Genomic DNA, 24,097 nt, shown 5'->3' on the forward strand with positions numbered 1-24,097 from the left:
TCGGTGGGTAAGGCATGGCACGCGTTGCACTGCGGTTTCCACCGACTTCCACCCATCTGCCTCTTCGCCAGGGATTGCATCCGATGGCAAAGGCACCGAACCACCCGTCCTGACACCTCACTTTCCCCTCCCTGAGCTTTTGTACTCCTTCGGTTCAATGTATGCGGAGAATAATAATCACTGCAAAAGAGAATCTCACTTATTCCCCCCTTCCCTTACTTGTCTCAAACAGTAGTTGAGAGAGGTGAGAAGAAGGATGTGGTGTTTCTAATCGATGGCTCGGATGGTGTCAGAAGAGGTTTCCCTCTACTGAAGACCTTTGTCCAAAGAGTTGTTGAAAGCCTGGATATCGGTCGTGACAAGGTCCGTGTCGCCGTCGCACAGTACAGCAACGTCATACAACCTGAGTTCTTACTTGACACCCACGAAGACAAAGCAGATCTCATCAGCGCCATCCAGGAGCTGAAGGTTATGGGAGGATCTCCTCTGAACACTGGAGCAGCCCTTGACTATCTCATCAAGAACGTGTTCACGGTGTCGAGTGGCAGCAGGATAGCGGAGGGCGTCCCGCAGTTCCTGATTCTGCTGACCGCTGACCGGTCCCAGGACGATGTGAGGAGGCCCTCGGTGGTCCTGAAGACGAGTGGCACAGTGCCCTTTGGCATTGGGATTGGAAATGCCGACCTCACAGAGCTGCAGACGATTTCCTTCCTCCCAGATTTTGCTATCTCTGTGCCTGACTTCAGCCAGCTGGATACGGTGCAGCAGGTCGTCTCGAACAGAGTCATCCGGCTGACCAAGAAAGAGATAGAGTCACTTGCCCCTGATCTGGTTTTTACATCACCCAGCCCAGGTGAGAAGATGTTTGTGTCTGCACCGAGAGCCAGCGGCAAAATATGATGTTTAATAACATCATGGTTGCAACACAAACTGAGAAAAGCAAAGATGGTCACGGCTAAGACTCCAAGTCCATCTTGGTCTCACTGTTGATGTACTTAGGGTTGGTAGGAGCTGTGTAATTAAGCTGGGCCACCTTTAAGCCCAGTCCCTCAAGGTGGTCCATGTTGTATCCACATGGAAGACCCACAAAGTGAATGCTATGGCCTTAATCTTATTTTAAGTTGATGGATTTTAAGTCCATGCTATTCCTCCTGGAATGGAAATTGCGTCATTTAGATGCTACAGGGACACCTTCACACCACTATAAATCAAGGTCAGCTTTCTGCTAAGTGTAAGACCTGCTGATGTGTCTTACATTTGCCACGCTCATTCACTGGGGGAAGGGAAACTGGAAGCGGGCGTCAGGAAAAGGATCAGATCTTCCATTTCTGGTCTCGCTCGGAATGAAATCCAGCCAGCGTATGCCTGGGGTGAAGGGTACCCACCCCAGATCAGTCCCTTTGAAGACCTACTCTATCTGTTCCTTCCCTTCAGAGCCAGACTGCTTTCCTCCATCCCCATTTATCAGTGTGATATTCAGCAATAATTCAGGCTCTGACCTGAATTACCACTGCAGAAAACATTTCATTAGGAAGCAAAGAGTCATCCTGAAAAGGCAGAAATTGAGAAAATAATAGGATAGGAGCTTTCCTAGAGGACAAAGCCAAAGAGAGAGGGGTGGTACTGAGTGTAAAACTACCCCAGGCTGCCTGGCAACCTGCCCTGAGTAAGCAGCATCACCAGGCTACGTTTCCTTGGGTGGAGATCCCACAAAGAATTATTGTTGCAGGTTTCCCCTGCTCCCTCTTGCTTCCTTTGCTCTGGAAGTTGCTGTTCTTGCACTGCCTGGGAATGTGCCTAGAAGACCGGTCCTGTCCCTGGGTTGAACCCAGAGCTGCCTGCTGGGGCTCCCAGGCGATATCACAGGCAACGAAACAATGAGCATCCTCCCCATGGCCAAAGGCACGGGCCAGTGATGTAGATGATGAGCTTAGCTGCTCTCCATAAGCAATGCCTGATGCATCTTCTGACCGCTGCCTTCTTTCCTGCAGCGGGTGTGAAGAGGGACGTGGTGTTCATGGTTGACGGCTCCCGCTATGCCGCCCAGGAGTTCTACCTCGTCCGTGATCTCATTGAGAGGATAGTGAACAACCTGGACGTGGGCTTTGACACCACCAGGATTTCGGTGGTCCAGTTCAGCGAGCATCCCCACGTGGAGTTCCTGCTCAACGCCCACTCCACCAAGGACGAGGTGCAGAGCGCCGTGAGACGGCTGCGGCCGCAGGGTGGCCAGCAGGTGAACGTGGGGGAGGCCCTTGAGTTTGTGGCAAAGACCATCTTCACCCGGCCCTCCGGGAGCCGCATAGAGGAGGGCATCCCTCAGTTTTTGATCATCCTCTCCTCCCGCAAATCCGACGATGACTTAGAGTACCCGTCACTCCAAGTCAAACAAGTGGGGGTGGCACCTATGGTGGTAGCGAAGAACGTGGATCCTGAGGAGATGGTGCAGATTTCCCTTAGTCCTGATTATGTATTCCAAGTCTCCAGCTTCCAGGAACTGCCCAGCCTCGAGCAGAAGCTGCTGACTCCTATTGAAACCCTGACCAGCGACCAAATCAGACGGCTGCTGGGAGATGTGCAACCCCCCATAGGTAAGGCTCTGTCAACACTGGCTGCCTCTGCGTTGCTATTCAAGTAAATGTTGCCCAAATGTGTAAATAACTTCCCGTCCTTTCTCTATAAACCAAGGTTTTCCTTAGTTAAAAGCAAGGGTGTAGCACATGTACGGTTTTAGAAGGAAACTTTTAGATACGTGGAAATTCTACCCGAGTACCTAAATACATTATAATTTAGGGTTTTCAAGTCAAGTACCTAAATACGTTACCTATTTTGATTTTCAAGTCAAATACCTCAATATGTACAATTGCCTATTCCCATTCAGCAGCTCTCTAGGAAAGAGACATAAATCTGGGGCAAAATGAAGCTGGAAACATTGACAAATCCAGAGAAGAGCGTTAATGAACGAAACAGAGAAGGCTCTGAGCAATGCATGCTTCGAATATTAGGCAGACTGTTAACACACGCATGCACACTTGCACACAAGCACCACGCTTAAAGTTGGCTTTATAAATATGTATATTTATATATATATAAATATACCGTGCAGTTTCACATCACACGAGAGCAGGTAGCACAGAAATCCTCCAGCAAAGCTTAGGCGACGACTTGGCACACAAATAGTTTCCTCTCTTCTTGCTTCCCTGCAGATATTTCTGGTGATGAAAAGGACGTAGTCTTCCTTATTGACAGCTCCGATGGTGTTAGGCCCGATGGGCTTGCTCACATTCGGGATTTCATCAGCAGAATTGTTCAGCAGCTGGAAGTCGGGCCAAACAAAGTGCGAATCGGCGTGGTGCAGTTCAGCAATAACGTCTTCCCTGAGTTCTACCTGAAGACCCACAAGTCCAAAAATGCCATCCTCCAGGCCATCCGGCGCTTGAGGCTTAGAGGGGGGTCCCCCGTGAATGCTGGCAAAGCCCTAGACTACGTGGTGAAGAACTACTTCATCAAGTCTGCCGGGAGCAGGATAGAAGATGGAGTGCCCCAGCACCTAGTCGTCATCCTCGGAGACCAGTCCCAGGATGACGTGAACAGGCCTGCTAACGTGATCACTTCAACCAGCATTAAGCCTCTGGGTGTCGGAGCCAGGAACGTGGACAGGGACCAGCTGCAGGTCATTACCAATGATCCTGAGCGCGTGCTTGTGGTACAGGACTTCACAGGACTCCCAACTTTAGAAAAGAAGGTGCAGAGTATTCTTGAAGAGCTTCCGATACCTACAACAGAAACCCCTATTATTCCAGGACCTGGTAAGACTGCTATTCACCCTGTAGACTTTTCCGGGCAGAGCATAGATAGAATTTGTATAATGTGAAAATGATTATTTCCTATGCTCAAGATAATAACATCTTTTGATTCCCAACCATTTAGTCGCATTTCTTTAAAGAAGACTTTGAAGAAGATCTCCTTGAGCATAGGAAAGAATAGAATTCAATTTGAAATGAGATGAGGGTGTCTATCACAAAAACAAGCGGTGTTGTATGAAGTATAATAAATGTGTTGTATAAAACCTTTCTTCTTGTACAGATGTAAAATCATGCCAAAGACCAATGAAACTAAAAAGGAAGAAAGAAGAGAGAAACACAACGCTACTTCAGAAACACTAAGCATCTTAAATATTATAGATGCCACAAACAATTATTAATAACTCTGTTTTCTTCGTAATCTTTTCAGGAGGTAAAAAGCAGGCTGACATTGTGTTCTTGCTGGATGGCTCCATCAATCTGGGGAGGGATAACTTCCAAGAAGTTCTCCAGTTTGTCTACTCTGTGGTGGACGCCATTTATAGGGATGGCGACTCTATCCAGGTAGGACTGGCCCAGTACAACTCAGATGTCACCGATGAGTTTTTCCTCAAAGACTACTCCACCAAACCTCAGATTTTAGATGCCATCAACAAAGTCATCTACAAAGGCGGCCGAGTGGCAAACACCGGCGCGGCCATCAAGCACATCCAGGCAAAACACTTTGTGAAGGAGGCCGGCAGCCGAATCGACCAGAGGGTGCCCCAGATCGCCTTCATCGTCACGGGTGGGAAGTCCTCAGATGACGGGCCGAGTGCCTCCTTGGAAATCACCCAAAAAGGCGTCAAGGTATTCGCGGTTGGCGTGAGAAACATCGACCTGAAGGAAGTCAGCAGGCTGGCCAGCGAGAGTGCCACCAGCTTCAGAGCGTCCACAGCCCAGGAGCTGTCTGAGCTGAACGAGCAGGTCCTGGTTACGCTGGAAGCCGCTATGGAGGAGAAATTGTGCCCAGGAACGACGGACGTTACAAGAGGTAAGCGCAATCCTTTCATAATGTGCTCAGATCATTCCTGAGGGTGGCTTTTAATATCCCACGCGTTCTTGATGGACTTGTCCAGCCTGCTCTTGTGCTTTGCCTATAGCCTGAGGTGCAGCGTGGGCTCAGACCTCCTCCGTGAGCGTGGTGGTAGGCGGCCTTTGGTACACGAGCTGCCTGTTCGTGTGCTTCAGCACGTGAATGACTGGTGTACCATCACCGCAGAGGTGCAGTCGTGGCGGAATAATTTCAGATGTGACAGGCAGGCACTAAATCACTGGCCTCCTACCACCGCATCGGAGGGGCTCCTTTCTTTAGCTGCCTTTAGACTAAATCTCGCTGCCTTCCTCCCCAGATGTGTAGGCGTATGATGCCCGTAGCATGTTGGCAGACCAACTTGTTTAGTGCCAAAACGGAAAGTGGTGGTCCTTGTTTTGCCCACTGTGTTTATAACAAGCCAGTTGGACTCCTTGGCCATTCGGTTCCTGGCATGCATGGTGTGCTGGAAATCAGAATTTCTCTTGCCAGATCATCCAGGGTGCCCACTTGATCTCGTGACAGGTATATGAGAAAAAGCTAGGGCACAAGCGGTTGTAGTTTAAGGTAAAATTGCCTTAAAAAGGAATCCCATGATTTGGCTACTTGGAGTGAGTACGTGAGCTGGTATTGCCGTCGGACCAGACTCCCAGCAGCTGGTTTAACTTACTACAGTACGGCAAGTCCTACTCCCAGCACAACTGACCACAGGTCAGCCCTCTGGCTTTTGAGCAGAGGTGCCTCCCGAACCTCTGGAGAAGCCGAAGGAGAGCCACAGCAGCCCTGAGCTGAGCAGCAGCTCCGGCCGAGATGAAAAACTGAGCGCAAGGGAAAAGCAAACTGCTGCTGGTGGTAACCGTCAGTGCTTCTCGAGTGATTAATATCACAGAAATTTCAAACACCTCCCTGTTTGAAAGCCCATGTAGACGCGGGAGATGTTACATCCAGACGAAAGGCGTCCAGCAGCCTGATTTCCCCGTGCTCCAGACCAACGGGGCAGCTCGGTGGCTGCAGGGTGGCTCCGAGCCCACGCTAAATATTCCTGCAGAAAGGCAGACTGTGCATCACCTCCTGAGCTTGAGCTGAGCAACTTCAATTCGTTCCGCACTAATTCCCAGCCATCCCATAGAAATCCCAGCTACACCTTTCAGGGATTTGAGATCGGTCGTCTGGTTGTCACCTCCCTGTACATCCCCCTGACTGGAGGACGGTCGCTTCAAGCACAGGCAGAAGGTGCATGCACACTGTGCAAGTACTGACAGGTTTTCATGCAGTGGAGAGAAAGTAATGGTCTTGGCTGCCTGACGAAAATGCAAAATTCCATTAGACTTGGTTTAGTAGGCTCATCCCCGTGCTAAGCAACAATTGCACAGGAAAAAAAACTTTAAAATTAATAAAAATGCAAATTTTCCCAGGTTATCGTTGCTATGATGAAAGGAAGCCCGAGGCACTTGTGTATCAAATGGTGACAGTTCTCAGTGCAGAGGGTGTCTTCTCTAACGACTAATAGAATAACTAGGAAGGTCATTACTTGAAAAGCAATGGTTGTATTGCTCAACGGTGACGCCCTCCTCTCCTCTCTTTCTGCATTTCCCTTTCAGATTGCGACTTAGATGTGATACTTGGCTTCGACGTCACGGATGTCGGGCCCGGCCAAAACATATTTAATTCCCAGAAGGGTCTGGAGTCCAGAGTAGAGTCCGTGCTGAACAGAATAACGCAGATGCAGAAAATCAGCTGCACCGGCAACCAGGCGCCCAACATCAGGGTAGCCGTCATGGCCCAGGCTCGGGGGGGACCCGTGGAGGGACTGGACTTCTCCGAGTACCAGCCTGAGCTCTTTGAGAAGTTTCAAGGCATGCGCACCCGCGGGCCCTATTTTCTCACAGCAGATACGCTGAGGTCCTACCTGAAGAAATTCAGATCCGCGCCCTCCAGCAGCACCAAGGTATGTCAAAACCAAGGCCACTGGGATGGTGTTGGTCAGGAAAGCTGACTTTTGATGTATTTTAGTTGGCAAAGCAACTGTTAATTCATAATAAATTAAATAAATACATGTATTCATTAAATAAGTAAGTTTATTGCAGCCAGTACCCATGAGCACTGCTTGGCTGCTAACTATTGCTTTCCAGATTTCTCTCTTCGCGCTGTAGGAACAAACACCTGCATGGTACGATGTATGGAAACCTGGCACAGAAATGCAAAGCTTTGTGGCCTGGAAAGGGCGTAGCGATTCCCCCGTCTCCTCTCAGATGAAGCGTCCCTTGGAAGAAGGCTCTTCAGGTTGCACATTGATTGAGTTTTACACCTGAAATATTCCGGGTCCTGACATAAATGTCTTTCTCTCCCAGGTCATAATCCATTTTACCGATGGTGCAGATGACTCGCTAGATCAGCTGGAGGCTGCTTCATCTGCTTTGCATACAGAAGGTAACTTTTTTACTCTTCAAGGCAGTGATTATAGTCCATGTTAACATGCGGCCCATTTTACCACCATTTCTCATGAATCCACCAGCTTTTGATAGTAACGAATAAGGATTTCATGATTTCTACATGCACTTGCTGTTCTTCGTTGCCTTCCTGTGATATTTAGCTACCTGCTGGCACCTAAGCCTGTGGGTAACTGGCACTGAATGTGCTTGAAGACGCTTGTTCTTGACTGAAGAAGCTCCGTTTGCAATCGAGGAGGCAGACAATGACCTATCCTTCCAGGGGAGGGTGCGCAGGCCCTGCAGAGCACCTCGTCCCATCACACAGCCCCTTCTGCTTCCCCCCCTCTCAGGTGTCGACGCCCTCATCTTCGTCGGGCTGGACCGAGTGAGCAATTTTGACAAAGTGATGCAGCTGGAGTTTGGTCGCGGGTTCACCTACAACAGACCGCTCAGAGTTAATCTGCTGGACTTGGATTTCGAGCTGGCAGAGCAGCTCGTAAGTAACTTGGCACAGGCAGCGCTGCCTTGTAATGCTGGAGGAAAGCCGACGGCTGGATCTCCTGCGGGGCCGAGCCGGGGCTCAATTACACCCTCTTGGCTCTGGTCCTCTCCCCTCCCTGCCTCGCGTCAGCTCTTTTTACAGATGCCACAGCAAATAAAGTTAAGAGCAGATCATGGCGCTGCCCGGTCTCGTACCACTCCTGGAGAAGCCGTACTCCAGCCGAGGCTACAGCACATTAAGCGCGATGGGATTAAGTCAAATGGGATGGGATAAGATGCCGTCAAAAGCTGCTGTGCCAAAAAGCCTGCCCTCCGCCTATATTTATACCATTGTTTTTTTTTTTTAACCTTGTGGGTAATGCACTGTCATGCCTTGTCAGTGCTAAATCTCTTGCAGAAGCACTGCTTTCTAGGTTTCTTTCCCCGAGTTGATACACTGCCTGTATTTCAGACATGCTTTTAACAGATGAAGGAGTTATCTTTTCTTCTTCATAGATTTACTTCCCTCCCATGTGTGTAGTCCCTCTTGAGTTCGTTGAGTTAATTTGCTATCGTCAACCTCAGTATATCCAGTTCCTCCCAACTTCACATCTGCTACCAGCATCGTTAAGCTTCTTTTCCAGTAGATTTAATAAGGTTGGGCTTAACCACTGGTCCCTGTGGTAACCTTGCTGGGCCCTTCTCTGCAAATCAAAGTGCAGCCTCTTGGGAGCGAACCTTGGGTTTTGGGATAAGAGCTAGTCTTCAGCCCATCCCCAAGTAATTCAGTTGCCTAGGAAAATCCTTTCAAAATGTAAATGTGCAAAGCTGGCAGGAAACGTTTGCAGCCAGCAATGTACTTGGCAAAGAACATGATTTTTTTTTCTTTCTGTTGGATGATGCAAAACCAAGCTGTGATTTCTCTGAATCCGTATCTATCTTTTTTTTTTTTCCCCCCTCTTATGCTGTGTGCTCGCAAATTGTTCTCAGCCTGCGGGTTGCTGGTGAGCTACTCACTGCAATGACTTTCTCATGGCCTGTTCCACAGCCTGGATTTGTTGCTTTAGAGATAAGATTGCTCTCTTCAGTGACAGGCACCGCTCTGGGGACTGATCTCCTACTAAACGCTCTCTACAAATTCTGCCCCATGCAGTTCCCATTTAAACCCTTGCCTCTGATGTCCAAAAGATAACATTGACTGCTGCTTCCTAACCATGCAACCTAACCTGTCTGCCAGCACACACCTCCTTCTCCTGCTGTCGTGGGTGTTTCAAGGCAGAGACACCCCAAAATGCTGCCGGACCGACGTTATGCTCGGCACAGGAGCAATTGCACAGGCTCGAGGGCTTGCAGGAGTCATGGCGTTGGGGCTCTGCCGGGTTTCTAACACCTTCCCGTTGTGTCATGTGCGTTTTGCTGCAGGACAACATCGCAGAGAGGACGTGCTGCAAGGTCCCATGCAAGTGCTCGGGGCAGAGAGGGGACAGAGGTGTGCCGGGCCCCATAGGACCAAAGGTAGGTCACTTCATCTGGGGATGAAGGGTCCCTATGCAAGGTCAGTGTCCACCACCACGGTGGTGATGGGTGGGTGACGTGCAGGCTGTGTACGTTGTAATGGGTGATGCTAACGGGGAGGTCATCTCCACTTATCCCCCATTTTAAAACTGGCCCTGGGCCATGCACTAACGGGGAGGTCATCTCCACTTACCCCCCATTTTAAAACTGGCCCTGGGCCATGCACAGCGGTTGAGAGCTGCTCTTCTTCCCTTTCCTCACAGCTTCTGCGTTGTAAAACAACCAAGAGGGCAGGGATGAGTGGCTGGAAGGAAGGGGTGACGTGTCTCGTGAAACAATTTAGGGATGTCAAAGGGAGATGGTTTCTCTCATTAACTTGTTTACACAGATGACCAAGCAGCTGCTTTGTGCAAATCTAGAGAAATCTTGAATATATCAATTTAGAGGGAGATCGCAGAACTATGAAAGAAATGCAGAATGCTCTCTGTTGTCTTCTAGGGTGCCACGGGTGATCTTGGCTACGGAGGCTATCCTGGCGATGAAGGAGGACCGGTGAGTGATAGCCCCTGCTCTGCACGGTACTGCTCAAACTGGGGACCTCACCATAGTGAAGTGTTTGCAGGCTTTTTCACTAAATATTTTCTGTTGGGCATGTGGGCATGGATTAGATGAGAGAGCAAGCAGAACTTTGTGTTTCCCCCTCCTGATGGCCTGAGTTGCTGGTCCCAGCTGCTCCTGGGAGAAGGTCAGTAAGGAGCTCCTTGAGAGCTGGAGAAGGCATGACGGGGGCAATAACTCCCATTATTTGATGTGACCCAGCTCTGTGCTATTCCTCCAAGGCAGGTGGGAATGTTTGCAGCTGGTCCCGAACACCTCTGAGCAGGGCAGGGTGATTATGAACACAATAAAATCCCCAACTTCATTAAAGCTGCAGCCTATGCCAAAGTTATCCATACCAAACGCAGCTGAAAGATTTGAGTTAGTCCAAGAATGGGACCAAGAAGGGGTGTTTCTATCCATCCCAGCGGCAGACAACACGAATCCCATGACTTCTTACTAGCACTGTTTCGTCCAAACTCTTACTTCATGAATCCCACGTCGCCCCTGGAATAAACAACTCGCCACGCATCACGCCCAGGAGGTGAAGCCGAGGCCAAGGGGCTGGCGGTGCTCATCGCTTTTCCAATAGCACAGGCAGGGGCCAAATGCTGCTGTCAGATATCGTGTGCGAGGCACTGTTTTCCTGGGGCTTTAAGGTCAGGATGGGATTAGACATCTCTGCAGAGCTCTGAGGGTTTCGTCTTGCCATTTTATTTTTGAAGGAGAGGTTTTGTGAAGCTCTTTCATCGCTGAGAGTTTGGGAAGGATGTTTCTTTCTCAGTGGTGAAGACTTGCATTTGGTCTCTGCATGAGGAAGGTTGTGGGCAGGAGATGGCGGGATGGCCGGGCGTTGACCTTTCAAAACCTGATGCTCCGTTTGCTCCTGTGCTTCCAAGCCACCTCCTGCGCTTGCTGATGCATGCAGTTAGCTGAAGAAACGCGCTTAGCAGGCAAACCCTGACCATTGCCTTTTCTCCTCCATGCAACAGGGTGAGCGAGGACCACCGGGTGTGAACGGGACGCAAGGTTTCCAGGGATGCCCCGGGCACAGAGGAACCAAGGTACGTGCGGAAGGAGCCTGCACGGAGCAGACCCAGAGTCCAGCTGGTGGGAGTCCACCGAGGGCAACTCCTGCTGCTTTAGGATGTCACGCAACGGCCGCCAAGTCCACTCGAGTGGTGGTGTCCACCTGGCCAAGCACCAAGGCTTTCAGCAGGTGTCATGGCTTTAGCGTTGCTATGAAGAGCAAAAGGGCAGCCCAGCGACCCGGGCTCGATCTGCAGACAAGGCTGATTTATTTTCTGCAGTCTGGCTCTAGGGGAAAGATGTAAGAAGAGATGGATTTGTTCTTAACAGCAAGAAATGGCGTGTGCGTGTCTTGGCCCGGGGCTGGGTGTGTAGATGGAAATCTGCTGTTGGGGAGGAGGGAGAAAAGTAAGCCACGGCTGCTGCTTTAAAGAGGAACCTTGAGCAAATGGTTCAGGACAGCAGCCATGCCACAAGCCAGAAAAGGTGGTGAAACATATAATATTTATGGGAAATATTCAGCGATATTAAGGCGATGTTTCCTACCATTTGCTCTGACCACAGGATCCTCTGGCAGGGAGCAGAGGAGTGCATGAACCAAGCCCATTAGTTGCAGCTGAGGTACTGAGTCTCTTTAAAAAGCTGTCCAGCCTTGGACAAAGCCACCGAGACTGGATCTGGATTCATATAAAAACGGGTGCAGGGAGAAAAGAAAGTCAGTCGAGAAAGAGTTGTGGCTAAGAAGTAAACTATTTTATTGGATCACGTGGCCAAACCCCACGATGCACATATTTCATCTCGGCACGAGTGTTGAGGAGGCAGCTAAAGAAGAAGATTGGCATGAGAGGAATAAGGGGCAGTTGAACCCCGGTGCAGCAAGCCCTGGGGTTGCCCTGGTCCTGGCTCTGGGTCTGCCACCAAGCACAGCCCCCCTTCCCCATCGCTTCCCACAGCGATGAACCGGGCCAAAGTGGAGTAACTCCCTTTTCTGATCTCTTTAGGGCTCTCGGGGATTCCCAGGAGAGAAGGTATGGAGCGATTTCCTCACGCCACGGCGGTGAGCGTGTGCGTGTGGACGCATCGGTATCCCCCTCGCCGTTCCCCTTTCCCTCGGTGAGCATTTGCCCCTCGCCTCTCTTCTGCAGGGTGAACTGGGAGAAATGGGTCTGGATGGCATTGATGGAGAAGAGGTCAGTCATTTCAATCGCTTTTCTCTTTATAACAAGATGCTTCAGTGGCAGGGCCCCAGAAGCGGCAAATATTCTGCTAAAATATTTTTCTTTCGTAGGGAGACAAGGGTTTGCCAGGCTCCTCGGGAGACAAGGGATACTCCGGCAGGAGGGTAGGCTTTTATCATGTTTACGACGGGGCTAAATGATGGATTTGAGCCAGGGGAGGGTGGAGAGCCCTCACGCTCCCCTCGGGGCTGAGGACCCGGGCGGAGGCGCGCGGCAGCAGAGATGCTGTCGGCAGGCAAGGGCTGCTCTCGCTAACCCTCCGTCTCTTCCCGCAGGGTGATAAGGGAGTTAAAGGCGAACGAGGAGAACGAGGTGACCGTGGGCTTCGCGGAGACCCGGTAAATATTGCCAAGGCATCTTCTTGATTTTCCACCCGCTTTCCACCAGTCCTGGGGGTCATCAGCAAGCATGCGCTCGGCTTATTAAATGCCATTTGACAGTGGCAGGTCCAGCGACAGAGCAAGGACTCGGCGATGACACGCGGGTGACACGTGCCTCTTGATACCTGTCAATCACGGTTTCGTTATATTAAAATTCCCCTTCCTCCTCTTCTTCAATATTATTATTTCTCTGTTGAAAAGCTGTGTCTCTCTGAAAACACCAATAATACTTCATCTAATTCCGTCAAAAAAGAAAAAAAGAAAAGAAATGTTGGTTCTGAACTGTAGCAGAGCAGTTTATGATGTCTGAATTTCATGTCCCACTGACACAGATGTTTCTCATTGCTCTGTTGCTTTCAGGGAGATTCAGGAGCTGATAATACTCAACGGGGATCCAGAGGCCAAAAGGGTGAAATTGGACCAATGGTAAAGTTTCTTTGTTGTCTTTTGCTGTTTTTTAATTTTTGCAATAGGATGGGACACAGAAAGTAAGAAAAAACGATACTGCCAAAAAGGTGCAAGTTTCTTAAACTCATTGTGCGTTGTCAGATGGAATATTTTTCCACTAGAAAACGTTGTTGGTTTGCAACCAAAACTTTCTCTGGGAAGATGTCAGTTTAGAAGATGTTTTGTGTAAAAAGTGCTTTTTTAAAAATTATTATTTTACAATGCCTTTTGGGATATTGTCACTGAAAACAACTTTGTACTTGGAAATTAACTTCATATGTTCTTGTGAGTCATATACAAAAGCAGAGAACTGTTTAGATGATACCAAATCGGGACGTCCTGATTCACCTGAAACCTTTGGAAAAAAAACCTCATGTGCTCCTTGGAAAATTTCAAAACCCATTTGTTTTCATATCAGCTCGGAATACAAAAGCGTCTTAAAATGTCAGAAGGCATTTCCCAAAGAATGGGAATGTCGGCTTGTGTTAGCTCAGGAACTTGATGGAAAGCCTCCGTGAGTTGTTAGAAGGATTTCCACCGATGTAAGAATATCGAGTAACTTGTGTGAGAGCGTGAAATTTTTGAGAATTGAACCTATTTTCCTAATGCCTGCTCATGTCAGGGCTCTCACTTGAGTTTTGCTTTTCCCTTAGGGAGATCCGGGACCGGAGGGGCTGGATGGCCAAGGCGGTGGAGTCGGGAGGAAGGTGAGCTGCCAGACCCGCGCTCAGCGGGGGCCGAGCTTAGATTGACAATAACTTTTTCCCTCCTGCCTTCCCATGTATTTTGTTTCACAAGCGTCAGGAGTTCAACTTAAAAAAAAAAAAGGAAAAAAAAAAAAAAATTCAAAATGAAAATGCCTAGTGGTTTGCGGGCTTGTACAGACTTTAAAAGTCTAATCCTGAATTTATTCCCGTGCAAGTAACTCAGTACCCAAGATCAGTGGAGTTACACCTGCTTTACTTGGGCGTCTGCATTTGGCTGCTGGTTTTTAAAAGGCAAAACCCCAACTGGAGCTGGTGCAGCTGGGACGCCTGGAGGTGCGTCCCCTGCGGCTCCGCTGCCGCCTGTCCCTCGGGGCACGTGGCCCAGGGACGGTGGCACGCTCCTGCGCGCGTGAGGAAGCAGCTCGTGTGGTGGAGGGTCGGGGGACGCGAGGAAGGAAAAAACATGCCAAGGTTCGATATAAGAGAGCTGGCTGTGTGGATTTCTCTCTCCCTCTGTCCCCAGTAGTTTAAACTATTCAAACGTAATTTTGGATTAAGAGAGGCGGTGATTCACAGATCTGAAAGCAATAGCGAAACGTGTGCTTACGTACTCGGGTAACAAGTCTCATCGTCTCTTCGTTCGCAGGGTATGACAGGACGAAGGGGACCGATAGGAGTTAAGGTAAGCGGTGATGGGGACAACACCTGGGGCTCCTGCCATGCCACCAGCCAGGCAGCCACAGCACCCAGAGGGACGTGCCAAGAGGAGAGAAATGCAGGCTTTGCTTCTTCCTCCCTGCCTCCTCTCTCCTCCAGATTTCCCTCCTCCTCCTCAGGCTCATCTCCCCGTATGCTCCTTGCTGGACTCGGTGCAAAACCGGCCGTCCACGTGCCTGGGGCTGCCCGTCCTCTGCAGCGTTCCCTGGTCAGGTGCTTCATCTCCACGTGCTGCTGGAGCAGCATAACGGAACCGAAGCATAAAGGAGATTGATGCCCGTTGATTGCAGGAGGCAAATTACCCCACCCGTTCTGTGCTCATCCTCTGTTATAACCATATTCTGCAAAAAAAACCCCAAACAACTGTTCTTCCCTGCTCTTTATGCAGCTGTCAATGCCCTGAGATCTCCTTTCCCTCCCCATGGTGTTGACCACGTCCCCCCATGCTAACCTGCGTTGTCCTATTTTGCACTTCAAGGGTACCAAGGGCTCGCTCGGTCAAGCAGGGCCGGCTGGAGAACAAGGCATGAGAGGGCCACAGGTCAGTGAGCTTACAGCAAAGTAAATGCCTTACCTCACGTTGCGTTATTTCATCACAGCCACTTCCTCAAAGAGTCTCAGCAGCGAGGACTGTGGGAATTTGGGTATTTTTGGGTGCACTGTGGCCTGGCTGTCCTGCTCCGGGACATCAAGCCTGCCATTGCGTTCACACCACCCAAGGTGTGATGTGTTTGAAAACCATCTCTCGGGCGCTGGAGCATTTGCTTTCCCTTGCGATTTTGTGTAGCACTGGTGTGTTTCTGCCCATGTGTGTTGACAGAGTCTCTCTTTTCTCCCTGCACAGGGTCCACCTGGCCAGCTTGGCACGCCAGGCATAAGAGGAGAGCAGGGCGTTCCTGGACCCAGGGTAAGCCCTTCTAACTGCTTCTCAGCCATTGACCCAACTATGATCAGCAAGAACATCTCGCTGAGCCAATAAGATGCAGCTGATGTCTTTCCATTCACCCCCTCCAGGGCTCCAACTCTGTTTCACTCTTATAATTTCTTTCCTGAAAGAGCGGTCAGGCCTTGGAACAGGCTGCCCAGGGAAGTGGTGGAGTCACCATCCCTGGAGGTATTTAAAAGACGTGTAGATGAGGCGCTTAGGGACATGGTTTAGTGGGCATGGTGGTGTTGGGTTGACGGTTGGACTCGATGATCTTAGAGGTCTTTTCCAACCCTCATGATTCTATGACTCTATGGTTCTATAACACACTCTTCCAGTAGGATTCTCTGCTCAACTTATGCTAAAGATTTCTTGATCAAGAGTTACAGAAGAGAAAGAGTTAAAAGCAACCACAAAGGGGTCAGGACTTCAGAGTTTGGCCCACTATTGTTTGCGACCTTAATTAAAGAACATCCCTGCGTGACTGGTAGGGCATCCTCCATGAATGTTTCAACCTCTGAAGCCAGAGCATAACCACCTCACGTGCTGGCTGGGGGCCCCCCATGGATTTATTTCTCCCTCCCGCTGCATACCCCAGCAAGACTCGTGGCCATAAAGCCAGACACATCTTGCATTTTCCAATCCTGAGCAGGACTTTGCCCCTCCTGCTTACACCTTTCCCAGGGGGGTTCTCTAGGGACAATATAAGTTGCTGCTGACATTTACATTGAACTGACCTGGTCCTTCAGATCTTCCCAACCATGAATTAGACTTCTGAATTTCCTAAGGTGCTTTGAGAGGCACCCTAGTAGTTAATGCGTGATTTCTATGGTCACCCAATCCCCTGGCACCCAGTTTTCTTGACATGTTGCCAACATGCCTCTCCCTGTTGCCGTTCCAGGCTGGTGGTGGACCAACAGGAACCCCAGGAGAGCGGGGCAGGATCGGTCCCCTGGGACGAAAGGTATGTCTTCATGAGCATTGGGCATCAGCAACTAAAACAGCAATGAAAAGCTTCTGGATAGGATAAAAAAATACTTGAGATGAACCTCTTGGAGCAAAATTAGCTCATTTTCACTGGCTTGCACTGTGTGAGTAGAGCAAGGTCTGTGCTCTGGTTGTTTCATCAGGCTCCCGTTTCATTGAACGGAGAGGCAAAAGTAATTGAGTCACTGAGATTCCCAAGTAATTTTCCAGGGCAGATTCTCAGCCGATGCCCAGATGGGAAGGTGGGTGTGCTGGATCTCTCTAGACCCTCCGTATGGTTTTCTCTCTCCAGATTCACACACACGGGTTCATTTCCATGGCTGCTCCACTGTCCGCTTGCGCTGGCAAAATCTCCAGAGTTTGGGAGCTTTTATTTTTGCAGCGTTTATAAAAAGCAAACACCATCCTGAGGTGGGAGCTGGCTGGTCCCCCTTGCTCAGCTTTCCTGAAATCACGAAAGGTCCCACTAAAGAGCAAGCATTTTGTAGCATTGCTGGCCGTGTAGGTCCAGCCACGGCTTTCTGCTGCAAGGACCACTGCAGACTGGTCTGTGTAAAGAAACCAGTGCTGATGGGGGTGGGAAAGGCTCAGAGTTGCCTGGAGTTTCAGCACATGCTTTAACAGATGCTCCTATTTTCAGGGTGAGCCTGGAAACCCCGGACCCAAAGGGCCAAATGGACAGCAGGGCCCACGAGGAGAGATGGTAAGCGTGGCCATGCACTCACACCTTTAAGGATGCTGGGCTGAACCTGCTCCTGTAGCAAACGGGCCACGGCCCTTCACAGCAGAGGGTTTAGTTCCCCTATAGACTTTGCATCCTCCATAGTACAATATGAGAGAGGGAAATCAGCTTTATGTCTTCAGCTGGCATGAGCGTAGTTGGTAATGGTAGTCCCTTCGAGGAGGTGAATTATATTCACTTGAAAAGTGGCTTTTAACATTTCGGAGATCAGTCCGCAGGGCAGAGGCTGTCCAGAGTTGCTTGGCCTCGTCCTGGCTCATTGCGTGAGGCGTTGGGTAGACACCCTGAGCTGACCCCGTGTGCTAGTCCTAAGTAACCTATAAAAAGGACATATGGACTAAGTGAGCGCTTTCATTAGTCCGTATAATGAGGAGCCAACTGAGGAAAAAATGGTTTGTGCAAAGCAAGGGAGGACAAGCTGGGGTCAGACAGAGCTGTAAGTACACGCCTAGCATTGACTGACCTCCTAATGTGCTCCCCACTGCTGGCTTCCACCTGGGTTTTACACATTATATTTGTATACTAAGCAGGTTTTAATTCAGATTTGTAGTTTTGGCACCACCTTTTTGTGCTTTTTTTTCTTGCAATAATTTCATCTATAGAAGGACTTCCCAAAGGCCTGCGGCATCAGTGGGTTCTTTCTATTGATGCTGCTGGATCTGCGCGCTATTCGCATATGACTGCATATTAATGACTTTGGCTTTCCAATTTTAGGGTGATGATGGACGAGATGGAATCGGTGGCGCAGGTCCTAAAGGCAGAAAGGTAGGTGGATGCTGAGCATGTCCATCTCCCAGCATGAGTTACGAAGGACAAGGAGGTAGCCAAGGTCTCCAGTGCAGTTGGGCAAGGGCAGAGCCTAGGTGAAGTCAGATACACAAAAATCAGCCCTATGTGTACCCTGGTGAGAAAATCAGGCAAGACTTTTCAAACCTTTCCCCTCTGCCTTTGTCTTGGTTTTGCCGCCGAAAATCAGCTTCTCCAAGGAGGAAGCATAATGTTTTTGTACCTTTTAGCCACAGAGCCCCATGAATGTCTGTGGGACTTTGAAAACAACGCGCCAGCATCTCTGACAGCTCCTCTACAGCTGAAACGAGCCTTAGAGGAGCAACCAGACCTTAAAAAGAGCGGCTATTTTCTTTTCATTAATCGTATGAGGAACAAAATTGCAAAATGAATTTGCAGTCTCTCTCTCTTTTCCCTCCATCATTTAATTCCTTCAGTTGTTACAGATCTGCCTGCAGAATCAGGTTCATTTTCTAAAACATATTCAAATAAACCTTTATGTTGTTTCAGGGAGAACGCGGCTTCGTAGGCTACTCAGGGCCCAAGGTACGGTGCAGCCCGTGAGCTATGCATTAATTTTCCAAGCAATGTAGCCATTACCTGTGGTCCTGTGCAGATTTAGAGCTACCGTTTGTGTTTTTCCCCAACCAGGGTGGACCTGGTGACCGCGGTGTTGCTGGAGGCCCCGGCCCTAAAGGAAACAGAGGCCGCAGAGTAAGTTGGACCATGACACAATTTTTCCCTTCTGCATGAACGGGCCTGAAAGATGCATCTTTTCCCCAAGTGTTGACCCTTACTACTGGCAGTCCTTCTGCAGATGTTCATGGAGAGGACTTCTCTGCTCTCTCTCTCTAGGGAAATGCAGGAGATCCTGGGACACCCGGTCAGAAAGGAGAGGTCGGATACCCCGGACCATCTGTAAGTGGTCATTGCGTTGCTGATGGGGCCTCTGGCTTCCCCCCGGAGAGACTCCTGGTTGCTTCTCTGAGAAAAGTAGTGGTCCCTATTGGTGCCAGGAGTTGAAAAATACGCCCATCACCACCTCCTGCTAATTTCAAGTTGGGCAAATTCCTGTTTATTTGTCTTAGATGTGTCTCTATAAATTCCTGACTAGCTGTTTATCATTTATATCGTTCACCCGTGCTCAAACTGCAATGCACAGCAGAAGGAAAAAGTCAAGAGACAGGCTCTTACCAGGCACTAGGATTTCCCCATGGCAATATGCCACTTAAAACTCCTTCTAGGAAGTTCTCAGCTCTTTATCATTTATCACCCCACACAGAATATGGTCCATGACCAAATCTGACTGGCACAGAGGACCCTAGAAAGGCCAAGGTGACGTGGCTTGCTTTGCACATGAACCTAGAGCACTGTAAATGTCCCTTTTGGTTTGGCCTCAGCTAGGTTTACTCCTCACAGGGCAAAACATTTCCTTCTTTTGCTGGAAACACAACTGAAAACAGGCAGGTTTCCCTTTGGCTTCTGCATGACCCGTGGTTAAACAATTATTCCAACTGGGTTCATGGGGCACCCTGAAAATACACATTGCGTTCAATTTTACTTTATTTTTTAAACAGGGACTTAAAGGTGATAAAGGAGAATCCAGAGATGTAAGTGTGGCGTCATTTATCTCTTGTTTTGAAATACTCTTTTGTTGGCTGTGTCACATATCTCTTTTTTGCCCTTTCTCCCTTCGTTTTATTTTCTAAAGCAATGTGCGCTTGTGCGGAACATCAAAGACAAATGCCGTGAGTACATCGGTGCTTTGATAATTCCCTGTCTCGACCCTTGTATGCCCATCATGATACAGGAATGGCACTGACCAAACTGCTTTTTTTCCCCATCTTTTCCACAGCTTGCTGCTATGGTAAGTCACCTTCAGTCCTTTAAAGCCCAGTGTGACCGTGTGCCAGAATTGTTTCTCTCTCCCCACGTATGCGGTATGAATGATTTACCCCTGCCGAGGACGTGGTCCTTGCACCCTGACAACTATTTGGGGCACTATTTATTCCCAATGCACGTTTCTGGCAGGTCCCAAGGAGTGCCCAGTCTTCCCAACCGAGCTGGCCTTCGCTATCGACACCTCCTCGGGCGTCGTGAGGGATGTTTTCAACAGGATGAAGCAAACCGTGCTCAGAGTGGTCAACAACTTAACCATCGCTGAAAGCAACTGTCCTCGGGGTGCCCGGGTGGCTCTGGTCACCTACAACAACGAAGTCACCACAGAGATCCGCTTTGCTGATGCCAGGAAGAAATCGAGCCTCCTTCAGCAGATCCAAAACTTCCAGGCGACCCTGACCACGAAGCCCCGCAGCCTGGAGACCGCCATGTCCTTCGTGGCCAGGAATACCTTCAAGCGTGCCAGAAGCGGCTTCCTTATGAGGAAGGTGGCTGTCTTTTTCAGCAACGGGGACACGAGAGCCTCCCCGCAGCTCAACGACGCCGTGCTGAAACTCTACGATGCCGGGGTCATGCCCGTGTTCCTCACCAGCAGGCAGGACCCGGTTCTCACCAGAGCTCTGGAGGTTGGGGTCGTTCACCCTTTCTTTCATTTTCTGCTTATAACCTCAGCCTGGTTTTCTGGGGAGATTGATGGTGTTTGCTCCTACAGGCAGCGGTCGGCTTCCACAGGCCTTTCAAGTGCTCAGTGCTGGGAAAGCATTGCTGCCCAAACTCATCCAGCATGTCTATTAGGAGAGAAATCCAAAACATGGCGCATGCTGTGAAATGCTAGTGAGGTTATGATGAGTCATTTGTTTCCCAGACCATGGCTTCAGGGTGCCAGGTGTGGTATGAAACAGCAGAAAAGACGGTCCCCATAGTGAGAAAGGTCTGACAGAAAGGCAAGGGTGGGAAGGTGGAGGTACGGTAGCTTTGTTGGCAGAGGGAGAGTGGGCGTACAGAGATTTAAAGCAACAAAAAAGCCCCAGACAAGCACACTGAGCACTGGTTCAAGTGCTTGACCCTTTTCTTGGAGTCTATGTCTCTAAACTAGTCCCCCTCGCTGACGTTGGGGGCATTAGCCTCCTCCAAATGGGATCCACCAGAAGTAGCACGCTGAGTAGAGAATCTCTTAGAGCTGTGGATTGCCCTCCCCTACTTTGAGCTGAAAATAACAGAAGGCAGCATTACTGACACCATGTTTTTCTGTTTGCATCTAACCAGATCAACAACACAGCGGTTGGACATGCAATTGTTCTTCCAACCAGCGGCAGTCAGCTGAATGAAACTATCCGGAGGCTCTTGACTTGTCACATTTGTCTGGGTAAAGCATCCAATTTCTCCTCTAGACAGTGCCAAATCCTTCTGGTCGCGCAGCAGTCGGTTGTCAGTGGTGCAGAAGGGAAGCCCAGTTGGGAGTCAGCCCTTTTACTGCTGAAGACGAGGGATTCGTATTCTTAGGTTGAGCAGAAAACGTTGGCGTTGTGAATGAGGCTTTCTGGGTGTTCTCCACTTTGTAAAGAGAAGCTCCTTTTTTGGCTGGTTCCCACTTCTACAGCCCAAATACCGATAGCTAAACGCTCTAAAATATGGCCTTCTGCCATTTATGACAGAGCGCTTCAGGGATCCCTTTGGACAAAGGAGCGCATAAAAATACTAAATGCATAACTAAATGTGTTTTGGGATGAAATTACTTTGGTATCAAGCAATGGACCAGGGAAGGTCCATGGCTTGATAGTATTTCACATGACGCAAGAGATTTTTACAATGACGAGGGAGGGTCATCTTCAGTTCCTCCAGGTGAAACCTACCATATTTCTTCCCTAGATGTGTGTGACCCGGATCCCGTCTGTGGTCTTGGTAGTCAGAGATCTGCATTCAGAGACAGAAGAGCAGCCCCAACAGATGTAGACACCGACGTAGCCTTCATCATGGATAGCTCAGAGTCCACCACTCCTCTGCAGTTCAACGAGATGAAGAAGTACATTTCCCACCTCGTAAGTAACCTGGAAATCAGCTCTGAGCCAAAAGTATCTCAGCACCATGCAAGAGTGGCAGTTCTCCAGCAAGCTCCTTATGAATATGAAACCAACTCAAGCTTCCCACCAGTAAAAACTGAGTTTTCACTAACTGATTATGGATCCAAAGAGAAGATCATTAATTACCTTCACAACCAAATGACCCAGCTCCATGGCACGAGGGCTATAGGAAGTGCAATTGAACACACAGTGGCTCATATTTTTGAAAGCGCGCCAAACCCTCGGGATCTAAAAGTCATAGTTCTGATGATGACCGGAAAAGTGAATAAACAGGAACTTGAGTACCTGCAGAAGGTTGTTATTGACGCAAAATGCAAAGGGTACTTCTTTGTTATCTTGGGCATTGGCAGGAAGGTGAATACCAAAAATATCTATAGCCTCGCTAGCGAGCCAAACGATGTGTTCTTCAAATTGGTCGATAAACCAGGAGAGCTTCATGAAGAGCCCTTACTACGCTTTGGGAGACTGCTGCCATCTTTTATCAGAAGTAAGTATAACATCCTGCAGCCCAAGTATTATGGAAGGGGCAACACGTGACCTCAGAGGGGTTAATCTGCCAGGTTTGGTTTACCTGCCTGTTGGTTGGGTGGGCTCTAGCCTGACTACCTCTTTGGGCAGTGGGGCCCACTGAAAGTCGTCTCTTTTTATAATTATATGTTACATAACAATTAGTAATATATTATTATATTATAGTTCTGTACTGTTTGGTCTGTTTGTTGCCGCTCATAGGTCTACCTAGTTGAGTGTGTCTGGGTTTTGTTCACTTTGGCCTCCCCATCCCATCCCATGTAGGCTGTTGGTCCACCAACTAGAGTTTGCACTTCTGTCCGATTTGACCTGGTCTCCATGGGCTCTCCTGTGGGATCTGACCTAATCCTGCCTGGCTTGCCCGTCACATCTGCAACATGTCCCATAGGGTCTGGACCTGCTGGGAGTCTTGGCCCTCTGCAGCCCAGCAGCCTGCTAGCACTCCCCCCGAGCTCCCTGACCACCCAGCAAATCTTTCTTCCCAACTTCAGCGTAAACATCACCTCTAGCAGGCGTTTGGACGGCTCAGGCTGAGATCTGGAGTTGCTGTATGCAGATTTAAGGACCGGATGAACAGGATTCTTTGCTCAGGGATAAATAATGCTGCTGTGTTTGGGATGTGCAGATTGTGCCTTGAAAATTTGCATCTCAGCTTAGCTAGAGACCCCCGGCTGGATCTCCAGCTAGAGCCAGCTGCCAGAGATCCTAAACAGACCTGGCCAGCAAGGACAAGAAATGGACCTTTTCTAGGAAAGCTAGTTTTATCCAAAAAGTCCTGAAAATCAGTCTACTGGGCTAATAAACCACTGATTCAGGAATGTCTTGCACTAAATGGGGAGCAAACATGAGCACATCTTTCCCTGGAAATAAATGTTTAGGTTTTCTCAGTTTGCTTTTTCCATTTACCGCTTACAGGGGTCCTGGAAACTTCTAACTTTTGAAAAAAATATTAACTGTGTGGTTGGAAGTGCCTTGTTATAAGAAAACTGTTTACATGTGACAGACTAAGACATACAGCCTTCTGGTACCTCGTCGTTACTGCTCTCATGTTTGTAAATTGGAATAACAAACCTCCCAGCCCAGGATGCTGCAGTAACCACACCAAATATGCGAGATACTCCATAGCTTTTATCAGAGCAAGCAAGAAGAGAGGAGTTTTTTTTAAATCAAGAAGAAATATATGTAATGTGTTGTTGGTAGGTAACCACCATCCTCAACGCCAGTGTTTAATGCCAGGCTCTCTCTGCCTCTAGGCGACTTTGCTTTCTACCTGTCTCCAGAGATAAGAAAACAGTGCGAGTGGTTCCAGAATGATCAGAAAGCCAAGAGCCAGAGCCCCGGGCACGCCGGGCACAAAGCAGTGTAAGTAGTGGTTTGGCTGCGAGAGAATGAGCTTTGCTAACAGCTTGTCTGGGGGAGAAGCCTTCACTTCCCAGTCCCTGTTTGGAAAAAGAAAGAAAAAGCAACTTCAGTGCTAACAATCAGGATTATCAGCATTTTACTAGTTCCTTTAGTGCTGTGTCAAAAAAGCAATAGATATATCTACTAGAGAAGGTTAGACAAGTACGCATATAATTTTAAATTTGGGTTAAATTTCGTATTTATATATGTATAAAGGATATGAAGAAGGTATATGCCACTTTCATCATGCAGAATTCCACAAATTACTATTAATTTTGGGGTTTTCCACTCAATGAACTATTTTCAGAGGCTGGGCTGCCCTGGACTATTT

General features: G+C 49.0%; 1 protein-coding gene across 2 annotated transcripts in view; it reads left to right on the forward strand.

Moving 5' to 3' along the window:
* Window positions 1-24,097, forward strand: part of COL6A3 (collagen, type VI, alpha 3) — a 54,582-nt gene that overhangs the window by 18,721 nt on the left and 11,764 nt on the right. For both annotated transcript variants that reach the window (XM_009580297.1, XM_009580298.1), the window contains exons 7-38: window positions 233-853; window positions 1,992-2,591; window positions 3,207-3,809; window positions 4,234-4,836; window positions 6,477-6,823; window positions 7,227-7,305; window positions 7,658-7,803; window positions 9,210-9,302; window positions 9,801-9,854; window positions 10,892-10,963; window positions 11,930-11,956; window positions 12,074-12,118; window positions 12,217-12,270; window positions 12,442-12,504; window positions 12,907-12,972; window positions 13,647-13,700; window positions 14,347-14,382; window positions 14,896-14,958; window positions 15,262-15,324; window positions 16,244-16,306; window positions 16,970-17,032; window positions 17,786-17,836; window positions 18,368-18,403; window positions 18,509-18,571; window positions 18,713-18,775; window positions 19,435-19,467; window positions 19,569-19,605; window positions 19,713-19,724; window positions 19,889-20,382; window positions 21,023-21,122; window positions 21,626-22,324; window positions 23,619-23,727. In XM_009580297.1, coding sequence (XP_009578592.1) covers window positions 233-853; window positions 1,992-2,591; window positions 3,207-3,809; window positions 4,234-4,836; window positions 6,477-6,823; window positions 7,227-7,305; window positions 7,658-7,803; window positions 9,210-9,302; window positions 9,801-9,854; window positions 10,892-10,963; window positions 11,930-11,956; window positions 12,074-12,118; window positions 12,217-12,270; window positions 12,442-12,504; window positions 12,907-12,972; window positions 13,647-13,700; window positions 14,347-14,382; window positions 14,896-14,958; window positions 15,262-15,324; window positions 16,244-16,306; window positions 16,970-17,032; window positions 17,786-17,836; window positions 18,368-18,403; window positions 18,509-18,571; window positions 18,713-18,775; window positions 19,435-19,467; window positions 19,569-19,605; window positions 19,713-19,724; window positions 19,889-20,382; window positions 21,023-21,122; window positions 21,626-22,324; window positions 23,619-23,727 — 5,512 coding nt within the window. The remainder of the gene's footprint in view (window positions 1-232; window positions 854-1,991; window positions 2,592-3,206; window positions 3,810-4,233; window positions 4,837-6,476; window positions 6,824-7,226; window positions 7,306-7,657; window positions 7,804-9,209; window positions 9,303-9,800; window positions 9,855-10,891; window positions 10,964-11,929; window positions 11,957-12,073; window positions 12,119-12,216; window positions 12,271-12,441; window positions 12,505-12,906; window positions 12,973-13,646; window positions 13,701-14,346; window positions 14,383-14,895; window positions 14,959-15,261; window positions 15,325-16,243; window positions 16,307-16,969; window positions 17,033-17,785; window positions 17,837-18,367; window positions 18,404-18,508; window positions 18,572-18,712; window positions 18,776-19,434; window positions 19,468-19,568; window positions 19,606-19,712; window positions 19,725-19,888; window positions 20,383-21,022; window positions 21,123-21,625; window positions 22,325-23,618; window positions 23,728-24,097) is intronic.

This window comes from Fulmarus glacialis, unplaced genomic scaffold, assembly GCF_000690835.1.
Source record: "Fulmarus glacialis isolate BGI_N327 unplaced genomic scaffold, ASM69083v1 scaffold29576, whole genome shotgun sequence".
NCBI lineage: Eukaryota > Metazoa > Chordata > Aves > Procellariiformes > Procellariidae > Fulmarus > Fulmarus glacialis.